The sequence below is a fragment of the Lampris incognitus genome, chromosome 6 (genome assembly GCF_029633865.1).
Source record: "Lampris incognitus isolate fLamInc1 chromosome 6, fLamInc1.hap2, whole genome shotgun sequence".
NCBI classification, from domain to species: domain Eukaryota; kingdom Metazoa; phylum Chordata; class Actinopteri; order Lampriformes; family Lampridae; genus Lampris; species Lampris incognitus.
Genome location: NC_079216.1, coordinates 34763290 through 34788739, shown reverse-complemented (window position 1 = coordinate 34788739; position 25450 = coordinate 34763290). Strand labels below are relative to the sequence as shown.

Sequence of the window (25450 nt, the reverse complement as noted above, 5' to 3'; positions counted from 1 at the left end):
TAAAAACGACGGTATCCCTCGATCCTAATCCACATCTGAGGCCTCGTTGTCAGAGAGGTGGTAGTTGTTGCCTTTTACCCGTGTGTACTGGACATCACGATTGCCGTCATGCGAGTAGGCTCCACAGAAGCAGAGCTGACCGGCAAACAGGTTCTCGATCTCCTCCAGCTGCAGGCCCCGGGTCTCTGGGAGGCAGCCAAACATGAAGAGCAGGCCAAGCCCCGCCAGGCCCGCGTACAGGAAGAATGCCCCTGGAGGAGAGAGAATTACAGATACATGATACATTCTAGGTGCTATTATCCTTCAGATGAGAGTTTGGTGTCCCTTAGCCCACAGATATTTTTACATAATCTACCATCAACCAAACATCAAAAAGTCAGGGATGCAAACACATGTATGGCGAATAAAGAGAGAGCTACCTGAAGTAAAAATAAATAAATAAATGCGACAGCGTAATATTATATATGACAAAGGCCTGTGTTATATTGGTGACAGGCATTGGTGCAAATCCATGAATATGAATATGACAGAAGGCCTGTGTTATATGCTTAAATACATAGGAAGATCTATTTAATATACTCAGATTACTCAGATCAATAAGAGACAGAAAGATTTTACATAATTAATTAAGTTTTTTATTTTCAAAATTAGGAAAGTAACATGACTGCAGTGTTGGGGAGTAGTTAACAACATGTAGTTCAATTATGTCCTCAATGTCCAACAATGTCCTCTTCTTAAAACACAACCTCAGGCTGCCTAAGTAAGATCTTACCTGCCCTGGTTACTAAATCAAAAACCGTCACACTTTACTCTTTGTCACTTCAGTTGTACCTCTGTGTAACTATATGAAATTGCAGACTCAGATTGTAATAATTTTCCACAACATAATTTGGATGTAGTTGAACTACTTTTCATTGTGAAGTAGCTTGTAGTTAGTCCATCAGTACTTCTTTGTTTCCCTTGTGTGCACATGTTGTCTGTCCCCCTCCCAGGTCTCCATGGTGATGGTGGTCACCACCTGGATGCTGCTTGGCATCCCCCTCATCACATTCTTTGTATATCTTATAAATCCATATAATTTTATTATCCTGTTTCAATGTTTTATCTTTCTCTCTCTCCGATGTGTAACTAATGTTTTTTTTTTCTTGTCTCCTCTCCTGTGCATCTGAATGGTGTGATGTGAGTCTCCGCTGTTTGCATGTGTAGTCAGTCTGTCCTCCTGTCAGGTCTCCATGATGATGGTGGTCACGTGGCTCAGGTCCTGGGCTGTTCTGGTGGCATCTGGGCACTGCTTGGCATCCTCCTCATCATATTTTTCATATCCACTACAATTCTGTTATCCTCTTGCAATGTTGTATTCTTTAAATTGTGTTTTATTTTGTGAACACAACATCCATTGCATGTCTGTCCATCTTGGGAACGAGATCCCTCCTCTGTTGCCCTCCCTGAGGTTTCTTCCTATTTTTTTCTCTGTTAAAGGTTTTTTTTTTAAGGGAGTTGTTCCTTATCCAATTTGAGGGTCTTAGGACAGGATGTTGTGTTGCTGTAAAGCCCCCTGAGGCAAATTTGTAATTTGTGATATTGGGCTATACAAATACAATTGACTTGACTTTCACTTGGGAGGGTTTCTCTTTATGCCTAGCAGCATTACTTTTCTTGGCTGCATGTCTCAGCCGTTCTTCTTTCTCCTCTTCCTGTGCAGTCCTCTTGTTCTCTTGTGCACTTGCTCATTTTCTTGCTGCTGTTGTAACGCTACATCATCAACACACCATAATGTCCTCATATTTAAATTGTCATAAAAAATGCTTAAGAGTTTTGCTGAAATTTTCAATGGAATCCTGTTCAGGATGACCCTGACTATAACCGTGTGAAATTCTGAGATATTTTACTGAACAATTTTTGAGAAAAAGGCAAAAACCAGCACAAACTTCATTATCCATCCATTCATCCGTTATCCAAGCCGCTTATCCCAATCGGGATCGCGAGATGCTGGAGCCTATTCCAGCAGTCATTGGGCGGCAGGTGGGGAGACACCCTGGACAGGCCCCCAGACCATCACAGGCAAACTACCATTTATAATTTTCTCATATTTCAACTGTCATAAAAAAAAAAATCTTCAGAGGGTTGCAGAAATTTCCAGTGGAATCCTGTTAATAGTAGGAGTCATTCTGAACAGGATTCCATTGAAAATTTCAGCAAACCCTTAAGCATTTTTTTATTTATAACAGTTGAAATATGAGAAAATTATGATTCATATAATGTAATTTCAGTTGACTTTCCCTTTAATTTTCTCAAAAACTCTAAAATAACCTCAACTCCAAATTGTCAATTTGTTAAAATGTCATTTGAGGTGAAATTCCCTGTACAGTAGTAGATGCCCCCCCTTTTTTTCTCTTCAATTGTATTTGGCCAATTATCCCACTCTTCTGAGCCATCCTGGTCACCACTCCACTCCCTCTGCCGATCTGGGGAGGGCTGCAGAATACCACATACCTCCTCCGATACATGTGGTCGCCAGCCGCTTATTTTCACCTGACAGTGAAGAGTTTCTCCTGGGGGACATAGTGCATGGGAGGATCACGCTATTATCCCCAGCTCCCCTTCCCCCCCTGAACAGGCGCCCCGACTGACCGGAGGAGGTGTTAGTGCAGCGACCAGGACACATACCCACATCCGGCTTCCCACTCGCAGACACGGCCAATTGTGTCTGTAGGGATGCCCGACCAAGGCGAAAGTAACACGGAGGTTCGATCTGACGATCCCTGCGCTGGTAGGCAACAGAATAGATCGCCACGCCACCCGAATGCCCCCAGTGGTAGAGTTTAACTACTTAAAAAAACCAAAAACAAAACCGAACTCTTCAGATCTGGACGATTCACACAAGTCATCCAAACTGACATGAAAAAAGTGACATTTGCTGAAAAGCAAGTTGTTTGCATCCATGAAAAGTGCTTGTAGGGGTGTGTTTTTTGGAAACAAGGCATGCTCTCCCATCCGCTACCACTAAGGTTAGCGTCTCAACTCAGCTGTTGCAGGGGATCTGCTCACTGACCAGTATAGCATTCTTTTCCCCCAGAGTAAGTTCAAACCAGCATTACAGTATCGTGGCTGCGATGCTTATTCACCAGAATAAGTGAAGACCAGCGTCACAGTATTGTGTCTGTAATGTCTATTGGGTAAATGAAGACCAGCTCAACACTTCTGCGGTTGTCCATTCGTTACATTAAATATCACTGAAACATGAAGCAAACTCGTGTGTTGCATCCTCTAGCGTGATACCAAACCCAAACTTGCCCACATGTTGTTAAGTAGCCCTGGATGGAAAGCACCATTCAAATGCCTAATTTGTGAGTGTAAATGATAACCTGTTATATGTTTTTACTCATGGCAACTACTGGGACACTTACCATAATAACCAAGATATTCAGTGATGTGCAAGAAGGTCAGGGACACCAGGACGTTGAAGGTCCAGTTAACTCCAGCTGAGAAGGCGTTTCCTGTGCTTCGGGCCCACATAGGGTAGATCTCAGAGTTCACTGTCCAAGGCATCGGACCCATACCTGAATTGGAGAGAGACACCAACAGATAGACAGAAAGACATAAATAAGGTACTTATTTATGCTCGTATCAGTGACATCCCAATTTTGTTGTGTCTGGGTAAACGGTTAGCTCCACCTTGTAGGTGCAACAGGGTTATCAAATCAGTTTCACAAAATCAGTCTCATAAAATCAGTCTTATATTAACCATTAATTTTGGTGTTCAATATTTATAATTGAACCATTCAAGTTGATGGAATAATTAATGTTGCACCAATTGGCATACTTTGAATGGCAGAGGATGGCTTCAGTGAGTACTGTCACAAAACACAGGACAATGACTTCAATGAAAACAATTTATTAGAACTACTACTACTGCTACTACTTTTGACTGCTCCCGTTAGGGGTCGCCACAGCGGATCATCCGTTTCCATTTCTTCCTATCTTCTGCGTCTTCCTCTGTCACACCAGCCACCTGCATGTCTTCCCTCACCACATCCATAAACCTCCTCTTTGGCCCTCCTCTTTTCCTCTTCCCTGGCAGCTCCATAATCAGCATCCTTCTCCCAATATACCCAGCATCTATCCTCCACACATGTCCAAACCATCTCAATCTTGCCTCTCTTGCTTTGTCTCCAAACCATCCAACCTGAGCGGTCCCTCCAATATAATCATTCCTAATCCTGTCCTTCCTCTTCACTCCCAATGAAAACCTCCAGCTCCGCCTCCTGTCTTTTCGTCAGTGCCACTGTCTCCAAACCATATAACATAGCTGGTCTCACAACCATCTTGTAAACCTTCCCTTTAACTCTTTCTGGTACCCTTCTGTCGCAAATCACTCCTGATACTCTTCTCCATCCTCTCCACCCTGCCTGCACTCTTCTTCACCTCTCTTCTGCACTCCCCGTTACTTTGGACAGTTGATCCCAAGTATTTAAACTCATATGCCTTCGTCACCTCTACTCCTTGCATCCTCACCATTCCACTGTCCTCCCTCTCACTCACGCATAGGTAATCCGTCTTGCTCCTACTGACTTTCATTCCTCTTCTCTCCAGTGCATACCTCCACCTCTCCAGGCTCTCCTCAATGTGCATCCTACTCTCGCTACAGATCACAATATCATCCGCGAACATCATAGTCAACGGAGACTCCTGCCTGATCTCGTCCGTCAACCTGTCCATCAGCATTGCAAACAAGAAAGGGCTCAGAGCCGATCCTTGATGTAATCCCACCTCCACCTTGAACCCATCTGTCATTCCAACCACACACCTCACCATTGTAACACTTCCCTCATACATATCCTGCACCATTCCTACATACTTCTCTGCAACTCCTGACTTCCTCATACAATACCACACCTCCTCTCTCGGCACCCTGTCATGTGCTTTCTCTAAATCTACAAAGACACAATGTAACTCCTTCTGACCTTCTCTATACTTCTCAATCAACATTCTCAAAGCAAACATTGCATCTGTGGTGCTCCTTCATGGCATGAAACCATACTGCTGCTTGCTAATCATCACCTCTCCTCTTAACCTAACTTCTATTACTCCTTCCCAAATCTTCATGCTGTGGCTGATCAACTTTGTACCTCTGGCCCTACAGCCGCCAGCACCTCAGCACCCACAACCAGCACCTGACCTGCAGTCTCCTCAATCTCCTCCTGGCCTCCAGTCAGACCCAGCGCTGGACCATGCTCCGGGACAAACTCTGGGTGCCCAGCGGCTGCTTTGGAGAGGCCACAGCCAGGCGTTGAGGAGGCTTGACCAGTACGAGCAAGGGCCCACCCTGCTTAATTAAAGGACTATGTCACAGAGTTCCATGCGTAGACCTCAAGGGAATTCTACTTATAGTTGCTTAGCAGTCCTGATAAGGATTCAGTTATGCACATGTGCATGCATTGTCACACTTTCTGGAGTACATTTTGTAGAAAGATGCTTCTCATCACTGGCAAAATCATTTTGCTGTGGTATGGCTTCTGGAGTTAAAAATAGCAAAGACCAGCAGCCCTGTCTATCCCCCAGACATCCAAGAATAATAATTGCCCTTATCTCACACAATTTATTGTGGCAACCACCGGAACAGGACCAAGCTTTAACTGACTATGAAATTGGCTAAATGTGTCTTAGTTGTTTTAAGTGACATCAAAAACTCATCTTTACGCAAATGCTTTTCAAAATGGGTCTAACTTTCTTCAGTGGGTAACCTGCCTCACATTCATATAGTTATAGACAATGCCATGAAAAAGCATTTTCCCCCTTGCTAATTTCCTCTATTTTTGCACATTTGTCTCACTTGTTTCAGATCTTCATACAAAATGTAATATAAGACGAAGAGAACCTGAGTAAACACAAAATTCAGTTTTTAAATGATAATTTTATTTATTTAAGGAAAAAAGTTATCCAACACCAACTGACCCTGTGTGAAAAAGTAATTGCCTCCTTACTCAATCAACCAATTAACCAAATTTAATTGATCACTGGATTCAATTAGAGAAGACACACTCAGGCTTGATTACTGCCAGCCCTGATGAATCTAAACATGACTTATATAGAACCTTAACATCAATGTGAAGTAGGCTACAAAGTCCCAACGGCAGTCCACTATGCTGCCATCAAAAGAATTTCCAGAAGAGATGAGACAAAAAAAGTTGTTGATATATCAGTCTGAAAAGGGTTACAAAGCCATTTCTAAGGCTCGAGGACTCCAGCGAACCACAGTGAGAGCCATTGTCTCCAAGTAGAGAAAACTTGGAACAGTGGTGAATCTTCCCTGGAGTGGCCAGCCGACCAACATTTCTCCAAGGATGACTCATCCTCCAGCGATGAGTCATCCAGGAAGTCACAGAAAAACCCAGGACAACGTTTAAAGACCTTGCAGGCATCTCTAGCCTCAGCTACAGTAATCGTTCATGATTCGACAATATGAAAGAGACTGGGCAAAAATGGAATTCATGGGCGAGTTGCAAGGTGCAAACCACTGCTAACTAAGAGAAACATTAGTGCTTATCTCACATTTGCAAAAAAGCAAATTGATGACCCCCAAGCCTTTTGGGATAATGTTCTGTAGACAGAAAAGTGGAACTTTTTGGAAAACGTGTCCCATTATGTATGCCATAAACAAAGTATTTCACAATAAGAACATCTTACAAACAGTCAAACATGATGGTGGTAGTGTGATGGTGTGGGGATGCTTTGCTGCCTCAGGGCCTAGAAGACTTGCCATCATTGAAGGAACCATAAATTCTGCTCTCTACCAGAACACTCTGAAGGAGAATGTCCGTGATCTGAAGTGTAATTGGGTTATGCAGCAGGACAATGTTCCAAAAACACAAGAGTAAGTCCATCTCAGAATGGCTTAAAAGAAACAAAATTAAGGTTTGGCATAGCCTAGTCACGTCCTGACTTGAACCTCATCGAGTTCCTGTGGCAGGACCTTAAACAAGCAGTTCACACTCGAAAACTCTCCAATGTCACTAAATTACAGCAATTCTGCAAAGAAGAGAGGGCCAAAATTCCAAGACTGATCTCCAATTAAAGGAAACGTTTGGTTGCAGTTGTTGCTGTTAAAGGTAGCAACACCAATTATTAAGTTCAGAGGGGCAATTACTTTTTCACATGGGTGATATGGGTGTTGGATAACTCTTCCTTCAATAAATGAAATGATCATTTAAAAACTATTTTGCATTTACTCTGGTTCTCCTTGTCTTATATTACATTTTGTATAAAGATCTGAAACTCCTGGTTCTGTAGAGAACCTGGGTTCTATGAGCTACGGAGTAGTGCTATATTTACATATTGCCCTCTGACCTCGCCTCTGGCGACGCTAGGTTCTGAAATTCACCACTCATGCGACAGCATCCCCTAAGCCCCGCCCACAACTGCACTTGACATGCGTCACCACATCACTCGTCAGTTCGACCCACCAAAGCCTCCTTCAAGGGACCTCAGCAGGTGAGCAGGACAATATAGCACTACTCCGTAGCTCATAGAACCCAGGTTCTCTACAGAACCAGGAGTTCTATTATCACTACTCCGTAGTGCTATATTTACATATTGCCCCAACTACGGAGTAGCGGCGGACTAATGCCCCTCGCCTGCCACCCGCGCTGAGGACAATAAGGGGAACAACACCTCACACCCAGTACTCAAATCCCCCGTTTGGCCGGCTAGTATATCGTAGAGGGGAGGCTCGCATAAGGGGGCGGGAAAAAAGAGAAAAGGGAACGTAACCGTTCCAACTTTCCATATACATATACACATAGGCTATAGCCTATATATAATATTCTTTCTTTTTTTTTTAAATTAACTATGTACAAACGTCCGCGCTCCCGACGGGAGACACTTGCGTATGGCCGGAGCGCATTACGCATCAGTGCGCCTCGCTGTGCCAAGCACAGCACCGGTCACTGTCATAGCAGACTGGTCAGTTAAGTAATGATTAATGAACGAATGTGGCGAAGACCACATTGCCGTTGACATAATAGACTCCATCGCCACACCAGCATAGAGAGCCACCGAAGCGGCTGTGACCCTCGTGGAGTGCGCTTTAAACCTGGGTACTTCTCTACCAGCCCCCACATAGGCTTGGGAGATCCCGGAGCAAATCCAATGAGAAAGCCTCTGGCTAGACAGCGCCTCTCCTTTCCTGCCCGTCGCCCCGTAGCAGACAAGGACCTGTTTAGTCTTTCTGAAAGGACCAGTGCGCTCCAGGTAAACCCGTAGCGCACGAACTGGGCAGAGGAGATGGAGCCTCCTCTCCTCCTCTGAAGAGGGAGAGGGATAAAAGGCCGACAACATCAATGGCACCCGCTGGTAACGCGCGGTGACATGTTTCGGACGAAACGACGGATTCGGGTAGACTATCACCTTTGAACTGTCCGCGGCAAATTCAATGCCCTCCGTGGAGAGCGCGCACAGTTTGCTGACCCTACCCAAAGACACCAGGGCCAGCAGGAGCGCCACCTTGGCCGACAGCCACTTAACGTCAGCCGATTCCAAAGGCTCGAATGGCGCAGAACACAATGCCGACAGAACCAGGGATAAATCCCAAGTGGCCGTGCAGTCGTTCCGAACACCCTGCCTGTTCCTCACCCCCTTGAGGAACGCCACCATACGGGGGTGAGAGAAGACAGTGTCGCCACCCAGCCTAGGCATAAAGACTGAGATCGCTGCCAAGTACCCCTTGATCGATTCGTAGGCTAAATTGTCAGTCGATCTCTTGTATTCCAAGAACCCCGCAACGTGGGCCAAGGATGCAGACAGAGGTTCCACGCCCTCTCCCACGCACCACCTAGCAAAAACTCTCCACTTGGAGTCGTATTGCGCCGATGTGCTCGGAGCGCGCGCGGCTTGTATAGTGGCCACCGTGGCCTCATCAAAGCCCTTCTCTCTCAGCCTGGCCCTCTCAGAAGCCAGGCTGCCAGTTGGAACCCCGCTAGAAGGGGCTCCTGTTGGATAATCCTGTCTGCCTGCGTCAGAGCGTCCAGCCACATTGGGAGGAGGAACTGTGGCGCGCGCACCATGGAAACCATGTTCGGAAACCACGGCGCGCCTGGGTTGTTGGGAGCCACCAGGATCACCGATGCGCCCATGAATCTGATCCGTTCCACCACCGCTGGTATCAGACCCAGAGGGGGAAAAGCACAGAGCAGCTCGCGTGGCCATGGCTCGATGCCCAGCGCATTCACCCCCATAGGCGGGTTGTCGCTCGGGCAGAGCGAATACCATTGTGCGCATTTGGCGTTCCTCTTGAGTAGCAGCCTGCGGAACCGCCGGCGGGCACAATGTGGTCCTGGCTCCCAGGGAGCACAGCAGAAACCAACGATCCCGGCCGGGGAGGGATCTCGAACACACCGACACCAACCTGAGTGGAAAGGCGTGTGAAACCCAGCTCGTCCGTCGACTGAGCAGCCATGAAGCGCACACCATGCATGGTGGCGCCTCTAGGCTAGCTGCAGTCTCCCGAACATGAGCCATGCTAGGATGGTCGCTGCAAAAAGGATGGAAATCGCCAGCGTCCTTCTTCCTGTGGCAACAACTGTAAAACTCGGCGAAAAGAACATCGACGTCGACGTTAACACAAGCCATAGTGATGGAGAAAACCGCACTATTGTCAAAATAGAGAAAATAGCTAAGCTAGCTAGCTTAGAAAAAACCCGCAACAGAGCTCAGCGCGACACGTCTTCCCTTGAAGGAGGCTCTAGTCGAACTGACGAGTGATGTGGTGACGCATGTCAAGTGCAGTTGTGGGCGGGGCTTAGGGGATGCTGTCGCATGAGCGGTGAATTTCAGAGCCTAGCGTCGCCAGAGGCGAGGTCAGAGGGCAATATGTAAATATAGCACTACGGAGTAGCGATAATAGAACCGTATAGTGTGAAAATAGAGGAAATCAGGAAGGGGGAAAATATACAGACGTGCTCAAATTTTTTAGTACCCTTGAAATAATGTTTCATTCCTCCTGAAAAGTCATGAAAATAAAAGCTATTTTGTCATGTATACTTGCATGCCTTTGGTATGTCACAGAATAAAGCAAAAGAAGCTGTGAAAAGAGATGACTTATTACTTATCCTACAAAGATATTCTAAAATGGCCTGGACACATTTGTTGGTACCCCTTAGAAAAGATAAATAATTCGATTATTGTTATATTTCAAACTAATTAGTTACTTTAATTAGTATTACACATGTCTCCAATCATGTAATCAGTAATTCAGCCTATTTAAATGTAGAAAAGTAGTCACTTTGATGGTTGGTATCACTGTGTGCACCACAGTGAACATGGACCAGAGAAAGCAAAGGAGAGAGTTGGTGATCAGAAAGAAAATAATAGACAAGCATGGTAAAGGTAAAGGCTACAAGACCATCTCCAAGCAGCTTGACGTTCCTGTGACAACAGTTGCAAATATTATTAAGACGTTTAAGGTCCACGGAACAGTACCCAACTTCACTGGATGCGGCCACAAGAGGAAAATCGACCCCAGATTAAACAGAAAGATAGTGCAAATGGTAGAAAGAGAACCAAGGATAATTGCCAAAGCAATAGTACAAGCTGAACTCCAAGGTGAAGGTATGTCAGTTTCTGATTAAACCATCCTTTTTTTTGAGCGAAAGTGGGCTCCATGTAAGAAGACCCAGGAGGTCTCCAATTTTGAAAGAAAAATATAAAAAAAGCCAGACTGGAATTTGCTGAAATGCATATCAACAAGCCACAATCCTTCTGGGAGAATGTCCTTTGGACAGACGAGTCAAAACTGGAGCTTTTTGGCAAGTCACATCAGCTCTATGTTCACAAACGCAAAAAAAACAAATGAAGCTTTCAAAGAAAAGAGCACTATACCTACAGTGAAACATGGAGGAGGCTCGGTTATATTCTGGGGCTGCTTTGCTGCACCTGGCAGAGGGTGCTTTGAATCTGTGCAGGGCACAATGAAATCTCAAGATATCAAGGAATTCTGGAGTGAAACATACTGCCGAGTGTCAGAAAGCTCTGTCTCAGACACAGGTCATGGGTCCTTCAACAGGATAATGACCCAAAACACACAGCTAAAAGCACCCATGAATGGATAACAACAAAACATTGGACCATTCTGAAGTGGCCTTCTATGAGTCCTAATCTGAATCCTATCGAACATCTATGGAAAGAGCTGAAACTTGCAGTCTGGAGAAAGCACCCATCAAACCTCAGACAGCTGCAGCAGTTTGCTCAGGAACAGCGGACCCAAATACCTATTAACAGGTACAGAAGTCTCATTGAGAGCTAGAGACATTTGATTGCAGTGATCGCCTCAAAAGGTTGTGCAACAAAATATTAGATTAAGTGTTCCATCCTTTTTGTCCATGCAAATTTCATTTGTTTTATTATTTACCACCCATCCATTATCCAAACCGCTTAATATTATGTTGACTAAAAATCCAAAAGCAAAGTCTGATTTCTATGAAATATTGACTAAACAATGGTGGATGCAAATTATTTTTGTCAATTTCAAGTTATTTCAGAGAAGATTGTGCATTCTTCGTTTTTTGTGGAGGGGTGCCAACAAATTTGAGCACATTTGTACATTCACACCAAGAATTTGCCCAAATGTTATACCACAATCTTCTCTTATAAGACATTAATTACATTTAACACAGCCTATATTTTTATTTTATTTTGTTGTTTTATCTTGACTATGTGCATTATTTTATACTGTTGTGTGAGGCACCTCGTAACGTTGTTTAGAAAGGTATGATATAAAAAAGTTCATTATTATTATTATTATTAAACAGTCAAACACTTCATCAATCGGGTGCCTTGCTCAGAGGCACGTTGATGGTAGATGGTAAGACATTTCTCATTGATGCTCACCCTCTATTTACAAACCTGCTTCTCTGACCATTGGCTACTTCTTTATTTTCAATATTATTTTACTCAGTTTGTTTTCTATGTATCATTTGCTTTAGCTATTGATATGTCTATTCTTTTTGACATTGTACAGTTATTCTATTATCATTGTGGTAATCACAAATATTGGAGCTGGAGCTGCAAATGCTTCATAGAATTATTTATCATTACCAGCTTATAGAGACCATTTCAGAACAATTGCTTGGTGCACATAATGGTGTGCAAAGTCTGTGTGTAAGAGCTTAATGTGCTTGGCTAGGGAGAGTTTCAAACAAAGTTATTGTTGGTTATTATCAAATATAGAAACCCTTTCAGAACATTAAGAACTGTTCTAATATATTCCAATGTTCTAAAACAAATAGATCGACTGACCTACACTTCACAGGGAAATAAAAAGAGGGGTAATTAGAAGGGAAAAGAAATGCCAATGTCATTACTGACCTGGGGCAAAGGCTGCAAGGTAGAGGATGAGGCCAAGCAGGACAATCCAAGAGTAGGAGGTGGGACAGTAGTTGTAGGCCCAGAATGGGCCATCACTCAAGTCAGTCTGGTTGGAACACCTGAATGAAACACAATTTCAAGAAACGGCATGAAAAGCACCATTCCCATGATTCTGGACCTCTTTGACCCATTTGTGCTCAAATTAATCTTTAATTTTCAATAAGCAAAATTTCAGCAGAACCACAGGTAAAACACAATGGAAACAATAAACCCATTGCATTAACATACAATGAGAAGCAAATAATATCACAGCACAAACCATACAGACAAACTCAAGTGATGCCAAGTACAACACACACCACCCCTGAACTAAGACCACTACCATTTATTAAAACAATGCATTTCCCACTACAGTAGTGGGTAGGAATCATCTTTGAAATAGTAAGTTTTATATTTTGATGTAGAATTTGACCTTCTTCCTGAACTTGACCCAATTACTTCTGAAATTCAATCAGATCATCTAAGGACCGTTGCCCGCCTTTCCTGAATACTTGCTTCAGCTGTTATTTCCATAAAGTTGTAGACATACAAACAGACTGTGACGGACCAATTGACCCAAAAGCAATAACCTCTGTTGTGGGCTTATCATCTGATAAAAAAACCTGTTAGGAAGACAATAAATCAATGTAGTGTCATAAACACTTGCTTGTCAGTGCAAAATATCTTTCTCACAGAAAGGTCCTACATCATATTTAACTGCCGTGGTGATAAATGAGTCCTTGGTTATGTTAATCTGCTTGAGACTGATGGACTGATGGAGATACAATCACCCTACCTCACACCCACAAAGTCTTGCTCAACTATTTGTTTATTCACCCTTATTTTCACATGCTCAGACACTCAGTCAATGCCTGACCTGCCCCAAGCTGCATGATCCTTGGACACTTGATTGACAGGTATGCAGGAAGAGTCATACGCTCCAGTGCTATTGTCACGGTAGCAAAATCCGCAGTTGGGATCTAGCATGCAGGGATCACAGGACCTGGCAAGGGCAGAATGGAATACAACACCTCTTAACTATCTGCTGGGTGACAAAGTGACAAATGCAATTATCAGTCTTTTCACAGTGATGACTCAATGTAAGCCCCCCTTTGTTACATCAGCTAAAAATTATGTCTTTTAACCTGAAAGCTTGCCTTACTGTGTGGGCTTTTTTTTTAAAGATGTTTATTGGCATTTACAAGTTTAGCATATTAAACAAGTCACATATTGAATAATTTAACACAACAAACCCCTCACCTCCCCCCACCCGACATTCCAAGATCCTCAAGGGGAAATACAGATTAAAGAAAAAATGAAATTACATACAATGAATCGAAGACAAAAAAAAAAAATCCTCAAGTCGCTTTCGCAAGTCCCTACACACTACAGTTAATGATGCCCTGTCATATTTGGTCTCACCTGTATAGCGCACATGTGGAGTTCAGATGGTCGGCTGGGTGGAGAGTGACGGGAGGCGAATTCTGGGCTGATAGCAGGAACCCGACAGCCAACAGAGTCAGACTCAGAGCAGTACCTGAAAAGAGAGAAAAACATTTTCGGTCATGAAATCTGGGAAAGCAGTGGTATGTTGTCTGCAACACAAGGTAGCGATGATAATGGTGGACATAAAAAAGGATGATTAATCATTTTGATACTTTATATCGGCTTGGCAGGTAAGAAACACAGGTATGTAAGAAACACCTGGCAATAAAAACATTTTGGAGATTAATATCTATCGCTAACTGGACCAACAAATAAATAAAGCAAACTTTAAATTCAACTTGCTGACACCACCTGGAACTGCCATACATATTTCTGCCCAGAGTTCTTGGTAATGAAACGATGATGTCTTGCGTTTGTGGCATTTTTAGTATTAAGTGGTTAGTATACCATAGCATATCTGGGTCTTGGTATTTAGTTTATATTTGTCGAAGGATGGCATGTTTAATGGTTAAATCTTTGTTGTAGTGTTTTTTTTTTTTTTTTTTTTTTGTCGTTATGTTAGCACATGATGTACTATGCAGTATTCACTCATGCAAACACACACACTTGCTCCTTGCCCATGCCAGGGTTCATATCCACTTACCCTCTACCTAATAGCTACAGTCACCTGAAAATAATGTAGAGGGATATTTAAGCATCCTTGGTAAAGTACCCTGCCACACCACCAACTGGTGCTGAAATGATTAGATGATTAATCAATTAGTTGAGCAACAGAAAATTAACTGATTACAATTTTGGTAGTCGATTAATTATTTGAGTCATTCAGCTAGCAAAAACACCAAACACTTGTTGGTTGCCGTTTCATAAATGTTACAGTTTCCTTGCCTTCTCTGATTTTCATTATGAAACAAATACTTAAGGTTATTTTTGGCTGTTGGTCAGACTAACTAAACGGGTTTAAGACATCACTTTTGGACCCTGGAAACTTAAGATGGGCAATCATCAGTATTTTTTACTTTTAACAGACTAAATGATTAATCAAAACAATAATCGATAGATTAATCAATAATGAAAAGTATCCTTAGTTGCAGCCCTAACACACCCAAATCCCAACACTTCTCACTATCTTACTCTTCAGGTAACATGGTTTGCTGGTAATACAGTAACATAACTGTCAGCACAGCTGTTACATGTTGAGAAGATATTAGAGAAATGCAAATATTTTAGGTGGATGTTAGGTGGCGTAAGCACAGCTGCATTGTGTACTGAGAGTGGGTATAAAGGGAGGTTCAAGTAAATTGGAATGCATCACTGTACCTTTTTAAGATGTCCTGGATCTAACTCAATGAAGCTTCAGTTCACATGAAGGTGCCCACGACAACCCTGATGACATGCCTGCACTTACCTACTCAACACTGACATCGAGATTAGATGGGTGAGCGAATGGTGCTATCCACAACATGGGCCAGCATATTTATGATGATGGTAGTTAGTACTTCAGATGTTATTCTGACTTGAGCCTTTGCGTGAGTACTTGCTCTGCAGTGCGGCAACGGGGATTATCATATCATATAATGATAATCATTATATGATTATCATCATATGACATTATAATATAAGTTATAATGATAATAATAATAATATTATTATTATATTATAATAATTGTAAATTATAAATAACATTATAATATAAATAACATTATAATAACGTAATTTCTGCTTCCGGTGTGGGAAGATAGCGGCGCAAATTCATGCTTGCAGCGGCCTCACCCAGTACCGTCCATGCAGTGTCTTTGTCCATGCTTGCATCTGAGTTTGTCTTCCTTTGATGGCTGGGAGAGCTGGCACTGGATTGGCTGGGAGAACTTGGTCTGCTGCATCCTGTGGGCCCACAGACCACAGCCCTGCCTGTAGCTGTGCCCGAAGAGGTAACACTGAGGGCAGTCTGACAGGACACGGAAGCGGGGCAGGCTAAGCTAACTGCTAGCTCATGCAGACCGGCAGTTCCGATAACACCGAGGGAGGTCTGGCGGCGGCCTCGCCTAGCCTTGACCGTTTTTAGTGTCGTCATACAGAGTGCGGGGAGGTGAGTCGACGGTGTCTGGCTGGGAGAGCTAGCATTGGATTGGCTGAGGGAGCTTGGTCTGCTGCATCCTGTGGGCCCAAGGACCACAGCCCTGACTGGATCTGCGCCCGAAGAGGAAACACTAAGGGCAGTCTGACAGGACACAGAAGCGGGAAAGGCTAAGCTAACTGCTAGCCCATGCAGACCGGCAGTTCCGACAGTCATCCTGGCTGGTGTTCGTTCTCCTGGACAGTGATTTTTTTTATTTTTTTTTTAGTTTAGATATATGTATTAGTTTGTATATGTGTTCTTGTAGTCCTTGTAGTTTTTGGATGTGTTTTTGTCTTTGTGTTGCACTGCTGTGGAGTGGGGGAAACGATGTTTCATTTCCTGTGCGCAAGTGCATGAAATGAAATGACAAAAAAAGTGTTTCTGATTCTCATATCCCGAGTATTGGTAAATTATTGGCATCATCTGTCAGCACCTTGTCTGTCATATAATTTGCAAGACGCTACAGCTACAAACCTAAAATGCTGCCCAGCGTGAGTTTTCTGCGGCCAATCCTCTCCACGAGCCATACCCCCACCAGGGTGAAAAGGAAATTTGTAGCTGCTGTTGCAGCTGCTAACCAGATGGCCTGTTTGTCATCCCGCACACCTGCCATCTGCAGAATGGTGGCACTGTAGTACCTGGGTACAGAAAAAGAGGAGTCATTCACTTCATAACTAATGCATAAAGATTGCAATTTGAACAATTCAGCTCTGCACTGTCCTGAGACGGACATTATTTACAATAAGAGTGATATAAAAAGCAAAAGTGAAATTGCTTGCTCAGTTTTAATTTAACGGGTGTCATCTTACGAGGCATGTCAACTAAGAGTAAGGGTGACAGGCTAGCATTAATAATGGCATGGCAAACTTTTTCACCTGGATGGGTCAATGATATTTACTGAACAAGAACCTGATCTGAGTCCTCACTCTATTACAATGGTTTGTGAAAGCGGCTGTGTGACAGAGGTTATCCAGAGGGAAGGAGAGCTTATTATGGGGAAGCTAGTGGAAGACTTTGAGTCCACCTACATGACTGTGTTGATTCCAGAAAGCTGCTGAAACATCTGAAGGCCGCAGCCCACGGTGAGGGCTCTGCGTGTCGGGGTGTGGCTCAGGATGCGCCAGATGACAAGGCCTCCTAGAGGACAGGAAGTCAGTTGTCACAAAAGGTTACTACTGCTAAACGGCAAGTGGACACTGAACTACCCCAACATATAGATTCTGCTTGAAAAGTTGGGGATTTGCATAAAGGGTTAGCCCGATATAAAGTGCAAAACTTAAAAACAGGCATGACAAAGTAAGCATAGTGGAAGCACAGGACCACTTCATTGCCATTGCATTTGAACAAACCAGAGGACCCTGACTTTTGTATTCCTTCACGTTGTTTCGTTTGTAATGCTGATGATTTGGGAATTGAGACTTAATCTGTTGTTGCTGTTACTGCAAGAGGCTCTGGTTTAGACGGAAAAGAGCGTCAGCTAAATGCCTATAATGTTTGACGTTTACAGTCTATTACTATTTCATCAACCTGGGACTTAAGCAACGTGCGTTCTATGTTTCTTGCAGAAATCTCCCACCTCCTTCAGCCCCTTTCTCCTCCTCCTCGATGCTGGTTTTGATGGTGTCATACTCTTCGTCTATGCTCTCTATGCTCTGTTGCCCTCGGATCTGACTGAGCACGCAGCGGGCCTCTTGGCTGCGGCCCTTCTGAAGCAGCCAGCGTGGACTCTCCGGTAAGAAGAGGAAACCCACAAATTGAAGCATGGCGGGGACAATGGAGAGACCCAACATGTATCTACAGCGGTGGGGGAGAGCAGAGGGATAGAAATAAAGAGGGGGGGGGATGTGAAGAGTCAGATGGAGTAACTAGCACCAGGTAAGAGAGAGCAGAGGTGTAACAACGCAAAGGGCAGGAGAACCATGAGCCTAAACCCTTATTTCCTACCAAGACACCCAAAAGATGAACACTGAGAACGCACAACAAAAAAAAATCTTTCAAGTCTCGTAGGAATGACACATTTAAGCTGTACTACTCCGTATGTAGAGAATGTCTGAGGACAGGCTCGGGGAAGGACAGGCGGAGGAGAGATGAACTGAACATTCAGGAAGCAGGAAGGTAAAATACAAGGCAGGAATGAAAAGCCACACTCACACATTTATTCTACTGCAGTGCTGGAATGAGTTTGGGTTCTGTTGATAAGATTCCCTCCTTTACACACACAGCTTGTCCGTAAGATTTATGGATTGCATTTGTTCACACATGATAGTCTTGTCTTGTTTCACCCCACTCATGTCAGATGTCTTCATTTATCATAGACCGCGGCGTCTCTCATTGTACCACACAGCTTGATTTTGTTGTCTGCACAAACTAAAAGTAAATCTCTTAATTCTAGGTCAGTCTAGGCATTTTCAAATATGTTCTTAATTTGCTAGTGTCTGTGAATGTTCTCTTTCATCCATGTCATGGTTATCCAAAGGAGTTGAATCAAGTGCAACTGGACTTGGTATATATCCGTGAAGATGTTTCGCCTCTCATCCAAGAGGCTTCCTCAGTTTGTGCCTTTCTGACTAGACCAAGCTAGTCTGACTGGCTGGTGGTGAGACTCTGAATTTATGCTCTAGGAGTCGTTATCAGAGCTATAGATGTCCATGGCTCTTTGTGTCCCGATGTTTACCAACACCCGTCGCTAACAGAGCCATAGATATGAGTGGCTCTTTTGTGTACCGATGTTTGGCCGCGCCCGTCATTATCGGAGCTATTGATATGCGTGGCTCTCCTATCTCTCCACTCACGAACTGAGGAAGCCTCTTGGATGAGAGGCAAAACGTCTTCACGGATACTTACATGCACTATCCCTGTAGATGTTCTTGATGTAAAAACAATGCACATGTGCCTGAAGACATTGGAAGCATTATCAATGTTGCTAGAATTCTGCACCAGGACAAAGCAGAATGTCGTGAAATCCTTCAGGGCTTTGTCATTGAGTTTTCTTGCAAGGGCCTGGGACACTGCTTTTAAAATGTGGGCACAGCAGAGATGCAGGACAATAAACATTCAAAGATCCTTCGGAGTCTTCTACCTTTAGACAATCTGATATGCCCTGTTCAGGTAGGTGAAGATGTTTTCCTTACTGAATGCATGCAGAACACTTTGAAGAGTGCCACACTGTAATCGGTCTCTACATGCTATACTCATCTGGTTGTACATTTTGACACTTTCAGTAGTGTTTGCATGAGTTCTGATATAGGCAGAGGGGGTGTGTTCTTTCCTTTCCCTGGCAAAGTTAAGGAGTAATACAAAATGACTCCAGCGGTCATGTCAAACTAAAGAGATACCCGTTTTGTTTCCCTCAAGAGCGTCACCAAAATGCCAAGGCCTGTTTATGTGTACAGGTGCATCCCAAAGGGGTCAACCTGTAGGTGCTGCACATAGCCAGGCTAGCTGACACAGTTGTTGTAAAACTCCTTAAGAATTTTTTGTAACAAGATTAACTCCAAAAGAATGTTGTCATGTGGACAGGCGTTTTTCAGAATTTCTGATGATATAACCTTGAGAACGTCTTTGGTTAAACTATGCGTGATATTTTTGGCAATTTGTTCTGCTGCAGGAGTTTTGCTGATTCCCCTATAATATTCATTGCTGATCCCCCCCCCTTTTTTTGTGCTTTTCCCCCTTTTTTCTCCCCAGTTGTACTTGGCCAATTACCCCACTCTTCCAAGCCATCCCGGTCACTGCTCCACCCCCTCTGCCAATCCGGGGAGGGCTGCAGACTACCACATGCCTCCTACGATACATGTGGAGTCGTCAGCCACTTCTTTTCACCTGACAGTGAGGAGTTTCGTCAGGGGGACGTAGCACGTGGGAGGGTCATACTATCCCCCCCTCCCCCCGAACAGGCGCCCCGACCAACCAGAGGAAGTGCAAGTGCAGCGACCAGGACACATACCCACATCCGGCTTCCCACTCGCAGACACGGTCAATTGTGTCTGTAGGGAAGCCCGACTAACCTGGAGGTAACACAGGGATTCGAACCAGTGATCCCTGTCTTGGTAGGCAATGGAATACCCTTTTTGTTAAAGTTTTACAAGAAATTTTGGAAGATGGAGTGCAAATTTCACTTTTGCTATAGAAAACACCTTGGTATACTTTTCGGGCAATCTTGCCTCTTCTTGAGTACACTGCAGGGTGAAATCTCCTTTCATCTTTAGGATGACATATTTTACCAATGTGGGAAACTGTAAATAACCCCCCCCCCCTGCTTTGCTGGTTATTTAGCATGGTGAATATGTACTTGGTCTTGCAAGCAGAACATGTGTACACAGCCCATGCTTGCATATATGCACATTTCTGCTTATGACTTCTGGTTGCCCTTATACTATGTTGGTATTTAAATGACAGAGTACAATTCGGATTTTTCTTCCTAAACTGATTGTATAGGATATGAATTCAAGGTTTACGAAGTTTGGAGCTGCTCTTCAAAGGCTTAATCATTTGCCATTGAGTTCCTTTTAGACTAATCCTAAACTTTCTGGAAATGGATAAAGTTTGTCTCGTATTTGATTTTTTTCTTTGGTGAGAGTTCTGGTTTTCCCAAGGCTTAATGAGACAGTGGCACATTACATATGTGTTTTTTTCTTATGAATGGGTTATAAATTAATTATTTCATGGATGTGTACTTTATGAAGAGTACATGAGGTAACTTGGCATGTATACAGTAAGTGCAGAAATGCAAACCATGTAATTTTTTAAAACAATTCACCAGGGCAGGAATTTCACGGGGCCCATGATGGCCATGGCTGCCTTGCCTCCTCAGTTTGGCGTAATGCCCCTCAAAAAAATTATATGCCCTGCGGCCACAGTGGCTTTGATGCCCTGCCCGTACTGCCCCAGCTGATTTTGCCATTTTCTCCTCTGCCTCTTTCCTGTCAATACGGTTTTGGTACAACAGTGTCTTTTGTTAAGATTCTGAATTCTTACTGGCCAGCATCAAGTGAAACACTGCATACATAACCAGAGGTGGATTCGATTTTGAGCCTGGTATGAACTGCTGAAAAACCCGGCTATTTATGACAATAGTTTGACACAAATCTAACACCGGCCAAGCGGGAGACTTAATCAAACTCATCCTGATAGGCCAATGTCGCAAAGCTGTGACTTTGTGAACTTTTGAGAAGAGAAGGTCAACTGATCTGAGGTAAGAAAGTTTGATAAATTAGCAAACGAATAAGACGAGACACTCAACATATATAATGTTACGCATTGCTTGTATATTTTGTATATCTTGTATATTGCTTGAAAAGGTGTATGGTGAGTTGTATGACAGGTTAGACACTAAGGAAGGAGAAAAGGACTTGTACCGATTGGCTAGACAGAGGGACCGAGCTGCAAAGGATGTACAGCAAGTTAAGGAGATCAAGGATAGAGATGGAAATGTGCTGACAAGCGAGGAGAGTGTGCTGAGAAGGTGGAAGGAGTACTTTGAGGAGCAGATGAATGAAGAAAATGAGAGAGAGAAGGTTGGATGATGTAGGGATAGTGAATCAGGAAGTTCAGTGGATTAGCAAGTAGGAAGTGAGGGCAGCTATGAAGAGGATGAAGAGTGGAAAGGCAGTTGGCCCTGATGACATACCTGTGGATGCATGGAGATGTTTGGGAGAGATGGCAGTGGGATTTTTAACTAGATTGTTTAACACAATCTTGGAAAGTGAGATGATGCCTGAGGAGTGGAGAAGAAGCATACTGGTACCGATTTTCAAGAACAAGGGCGATGTGCAGAACTGTAGCAACTACAGAGGTATAAAGTTGATCAGCCACAGCATGAAGGTTTGAGAAAGAGTAATAGAAGCTAGGTTAATGTGGAAATTGAACTCAGCGATAGAGCTGTTAGCAAGGTACCAGAAGTGTCTCTCTCACACCTGTCCCGAGCCAAGAAGGGAGAGGAAGCTGCAGACTTTGTAGTGACTGTTGCATTTGCACAGCATGACTCTGTGAGGCAACAGATGTTTTAGCACTTTCAGGTCTTTGTTCTTCATGCATGGCTTGTTCGACCTCATTAACTGATACAGTCAAAATATATACAGATTGCGACTTTAGGAGGAAGTGTTTTCTTCATGGAATGGCCATGGGATGGGACGGGACAGGTAAAACTAAAGTATACATCAGTGTACAGCATTATATTTGTGTCTGAAAGCCAAGCTCAGACGTTCTGATAAGTGCATACCTCCAGCCATCCCGATGCAAGTAGCTGAAAGCTCCATCCACCAGACTCGCAACAAACTGGCCTCCGGTGATGAAGAGGTTGTTTATGGTGACCAGCTGACCTCTCATATGGGGGGGTGAGACCTCTGCTATGTAGACAGGAACTGTCATGGAGGCAAGGCCTGGAATGCAAGAAGGGACGAACTTTGATTTGGAAATGTAGGGAGGGAAATTTGCTTAAACATTACGCCCATTTAAAAAAAAAAACTCGACTTGAAAAGTATCGATAATTTTTTAGCTGTGCTATACATATTTGTATTAACTTCATGCGGTCAATTATTTTCAAACAGCGGGTGACAAATTTAAGTGTTCATTTAAGTGCAGCATAAGTAGATTAGCTTTTCTGGCATGAGCCATGTTGCATATAACCCTAAGGATTTCTAAATCAAAGAGGTTTATTGCTGTTTGTTAGAGTATAGCCTACCTATACATGCTAAGGTGGGATCCAGGGGACCCCGGGGATTCTTTGAGGGTCCCATGAGTTATGCAACAAAATCTAAAAAAGTGCTATTACTATTTGCTAGTTAAAGAACAGATCCTCCCCCACCTTTTTCTCCCAAATTGTACCCGTCCAATTACCTCACTCTTCTGAGCTGTCCCGGTTGCTGCTCCACCCCCTCTGCTGATCTGGGGAGGGCTGCAGACCACCACATTCCTCCTCCGATACATGTGGATGTTGCCAGCCGCTTCTTTTCACCTGACAGTGAGGAGTTTCGCCAGGGGGAAGTAGTGTGTGGGAGGGTCACACTATTTCCTCCAGTCCCCTGCCCCCGAACAGGTGCCCCAACTGACCAGAAGAGGCGCTAGTGCAGCAACCAGTACACATACCCACATCCGGCTTCCCACCCATAGAGATTGCCAATTGTGTCCGTAGGGACACCCGACCAAACTGGAGGTAACACGGGGATTCAAACTAGTGATCCCCGTGTTGGTAGGCAACGGAATAAACCGCTATGCTACTGGGATGCCTAAAGCACAGATTTTTATTCCATTAAACATAAGCATGATAAGAAAATGTATAAGGCGCTGCTGTGTTATTTTCATCGTTTGGCATTTTTTACCTTTATTTGACAGAGAGAGAGAGTGAAGAGGCAGACAGGAAGTGGAGAAAGAGAGAGAGGGGTATGACATGCAACAAAGGTCGCCGCCTGGAATCAAACCGACGATGGTTGTGACCATGTGATATGTACTGTAACCATTCGGCTACGGGGCACCCCAGGAGCTGTTGTGTTGACCAGATTTCACCCTCCCCAGGGTAAAATTTTCATCTTCTCTTTGGACAAACATACACTTCTGAACTACAACCATTCTTAATAACAAATAAAAAGTGTTCCCAGATAGAAATGAGATATTGTGGCCCATTTTACATCAATTTAGATTTGTTCAAAGTGGGACTTTGGGATCTTTTGTTGTTGTTACTTTGCTATGGACAGGGTAGGATAAGCTGTTTGAGGAGATGCACAAGTGAACTGAATAGTTGTTTAGAAAACTTTGGCTGAGATATTATGGATGGAGCTTGCTGGGGGCAGAATCTGCTTACCCCTTTAAACACATAAGTCTGAAAACAATGACTTCACATTGTCCACAGTCTTGTCTTTGAACAAGGTTTCTGTCAACAGCAAGTGCTGAAAAACAGGTAAGGTAACAAACACATCATGAGTGGAGAAACAAGAATATTCTCAGGTGGTGCTAGATTAATTTTCACTATAAGACTGTGTTAGTGCTGGGAGATATGGAAACTATTAACACGGTTATCCTAGGGAATTTTATAGGATATTGATTCGTATAATCACAATATCCTCTGACATATAACAAAATACCACATTTAAGAATCCAACTGGGGTCCATCACATTGAACAGCTTGGTAATGTAAGTTTAATATCAAACAAAAAAAAGTTCTCAAACAATACATTCAAATATGTCAGACATCATTTTGAGGGAAATTTTAGGCAATAGATTCTTATTATCATCTGTGTATGACAATATCCAGATTTCATCCCAATATATTACCACTGAAAGACAATAAACGATATTACTGAATTATTGTGACCCTACCACCACCTGTTAAAAGGTATAATCCATAATGATAAACTATGAAGTTACAATCATGCAATTGCTAGTTTAAGAGGATATCATTAACAAAACTAAACGACGAGGGTCCACAATATATTATGATAGTTTAAAATATCATTAACAACACTAAACTATGAGGTTCCACAGTGTGATGCCCGTTTAAAAGTTATAATTGACAATAGTAAACTATGAAGTTCCACAATCTCCAGTTAACCTACCATCACTAAGTAACTTACCTATACCCAAACCGACTGTTATTCTGCCCGCCAGGAGAGCAACCTTGTCGGGGGCCACACTAAGAAGGACCCCGCCGACGGTGAAGATGAAACTGGCTATCAGCATGCAGATCCTGCGCCCTAAAGCCCCATTCAGTGATCCGCCGGTGAGCGCGGACAGCGCGGCGGCCCCCACTGTGCTGGAGACCAGCAGTTCCTGCCACAGAGCACTTAAATTCATCTGCCTCTTCAGGAGCAACATGGCCCCGGAGAGCACCCCGGTGTCATACCCGAAGAGGAATCCTCCCAAGGCCGAGAAGAAAGCCAGGACGTACACGAATGATGGTGTGGAGGCATCTTCATCCAGTAAATCCGCAGCGGTGATAGAAACGCCGTCCGCCGATGAGCGATTACTGAAGTCAGGTGGAGCCCCGATAAGACTCCGCTCCGCGGCTCTGTTTTTTTCCCTGTCGCCCATGAGGTTGTTCATGCTCCGCAGATTGTATTCATGGTGGCTGCAGGACATAAGGAAGGACATGCGCTATGACTCAGGTGTTTCGCTCGCTTGGGTTTAAATGACAATCTGGCGTCACATAGCGGGCTGTATTTTAACACCGCTCTCCTGTTGCTGTCGACACGGTGGGCTGCAACCTATCTCGTCGACGTCGCCATGGACGGGTACTCTCCATGAGTAGTCGGCTTTCACCACACTGACGCTGATAAAGCGTCCGACAAATAACTCGTACAAGTCAAACGCTCATCCCTCCGTATGAGTACATATCCCTTAAGTAAGAGTTGAGGCAAAACAAGGCTTTCGTTTAGCCAGCTATGGCAGACTAATGTCCTTTCGAGTGGCCCGTATGTCTTTTTCAGCGAAGTCATCGTCCATTGTTTTAAGAATAATGCTTTGCTTCTTTATATGTACGGTCAGTAGTAGTAAGTG

The 25450-nt window shown here is 43.7% G+C and overlaps 1 protein-coding gene across 1 annotated transcript; it reads right to left on the bottom strand.

Annotated features, from left to right (window-relative positions):
* LOC130114512 (proton myo-inositol cotransporter-like) lies at nt 1-25045 on the bottom strand. The gene is made up of 10 exons (XM_056282388.1): nt 24529-25045; nt 22182-22341; nt 17538-17755; nt 16990-17098; nt 16436-16599; nt 13822-13936; nt 13277-13402; nt 12361-12479; nt 3408-3560; nt 1-251 (listed from the first exon to the last, which is right to left on the bottom strand). The coding sequence occupies exons 1-10, from the start codon at nt 25043-25045 to the stop codon at nt 25-27; spliced, it is 1908 nt and encodes a 635-aa protein (XP_056138363.1). The 3' UTR covers nt 1-24.
* Nucleotides 25046-25450: the final 405 nt, after the last annotated feature.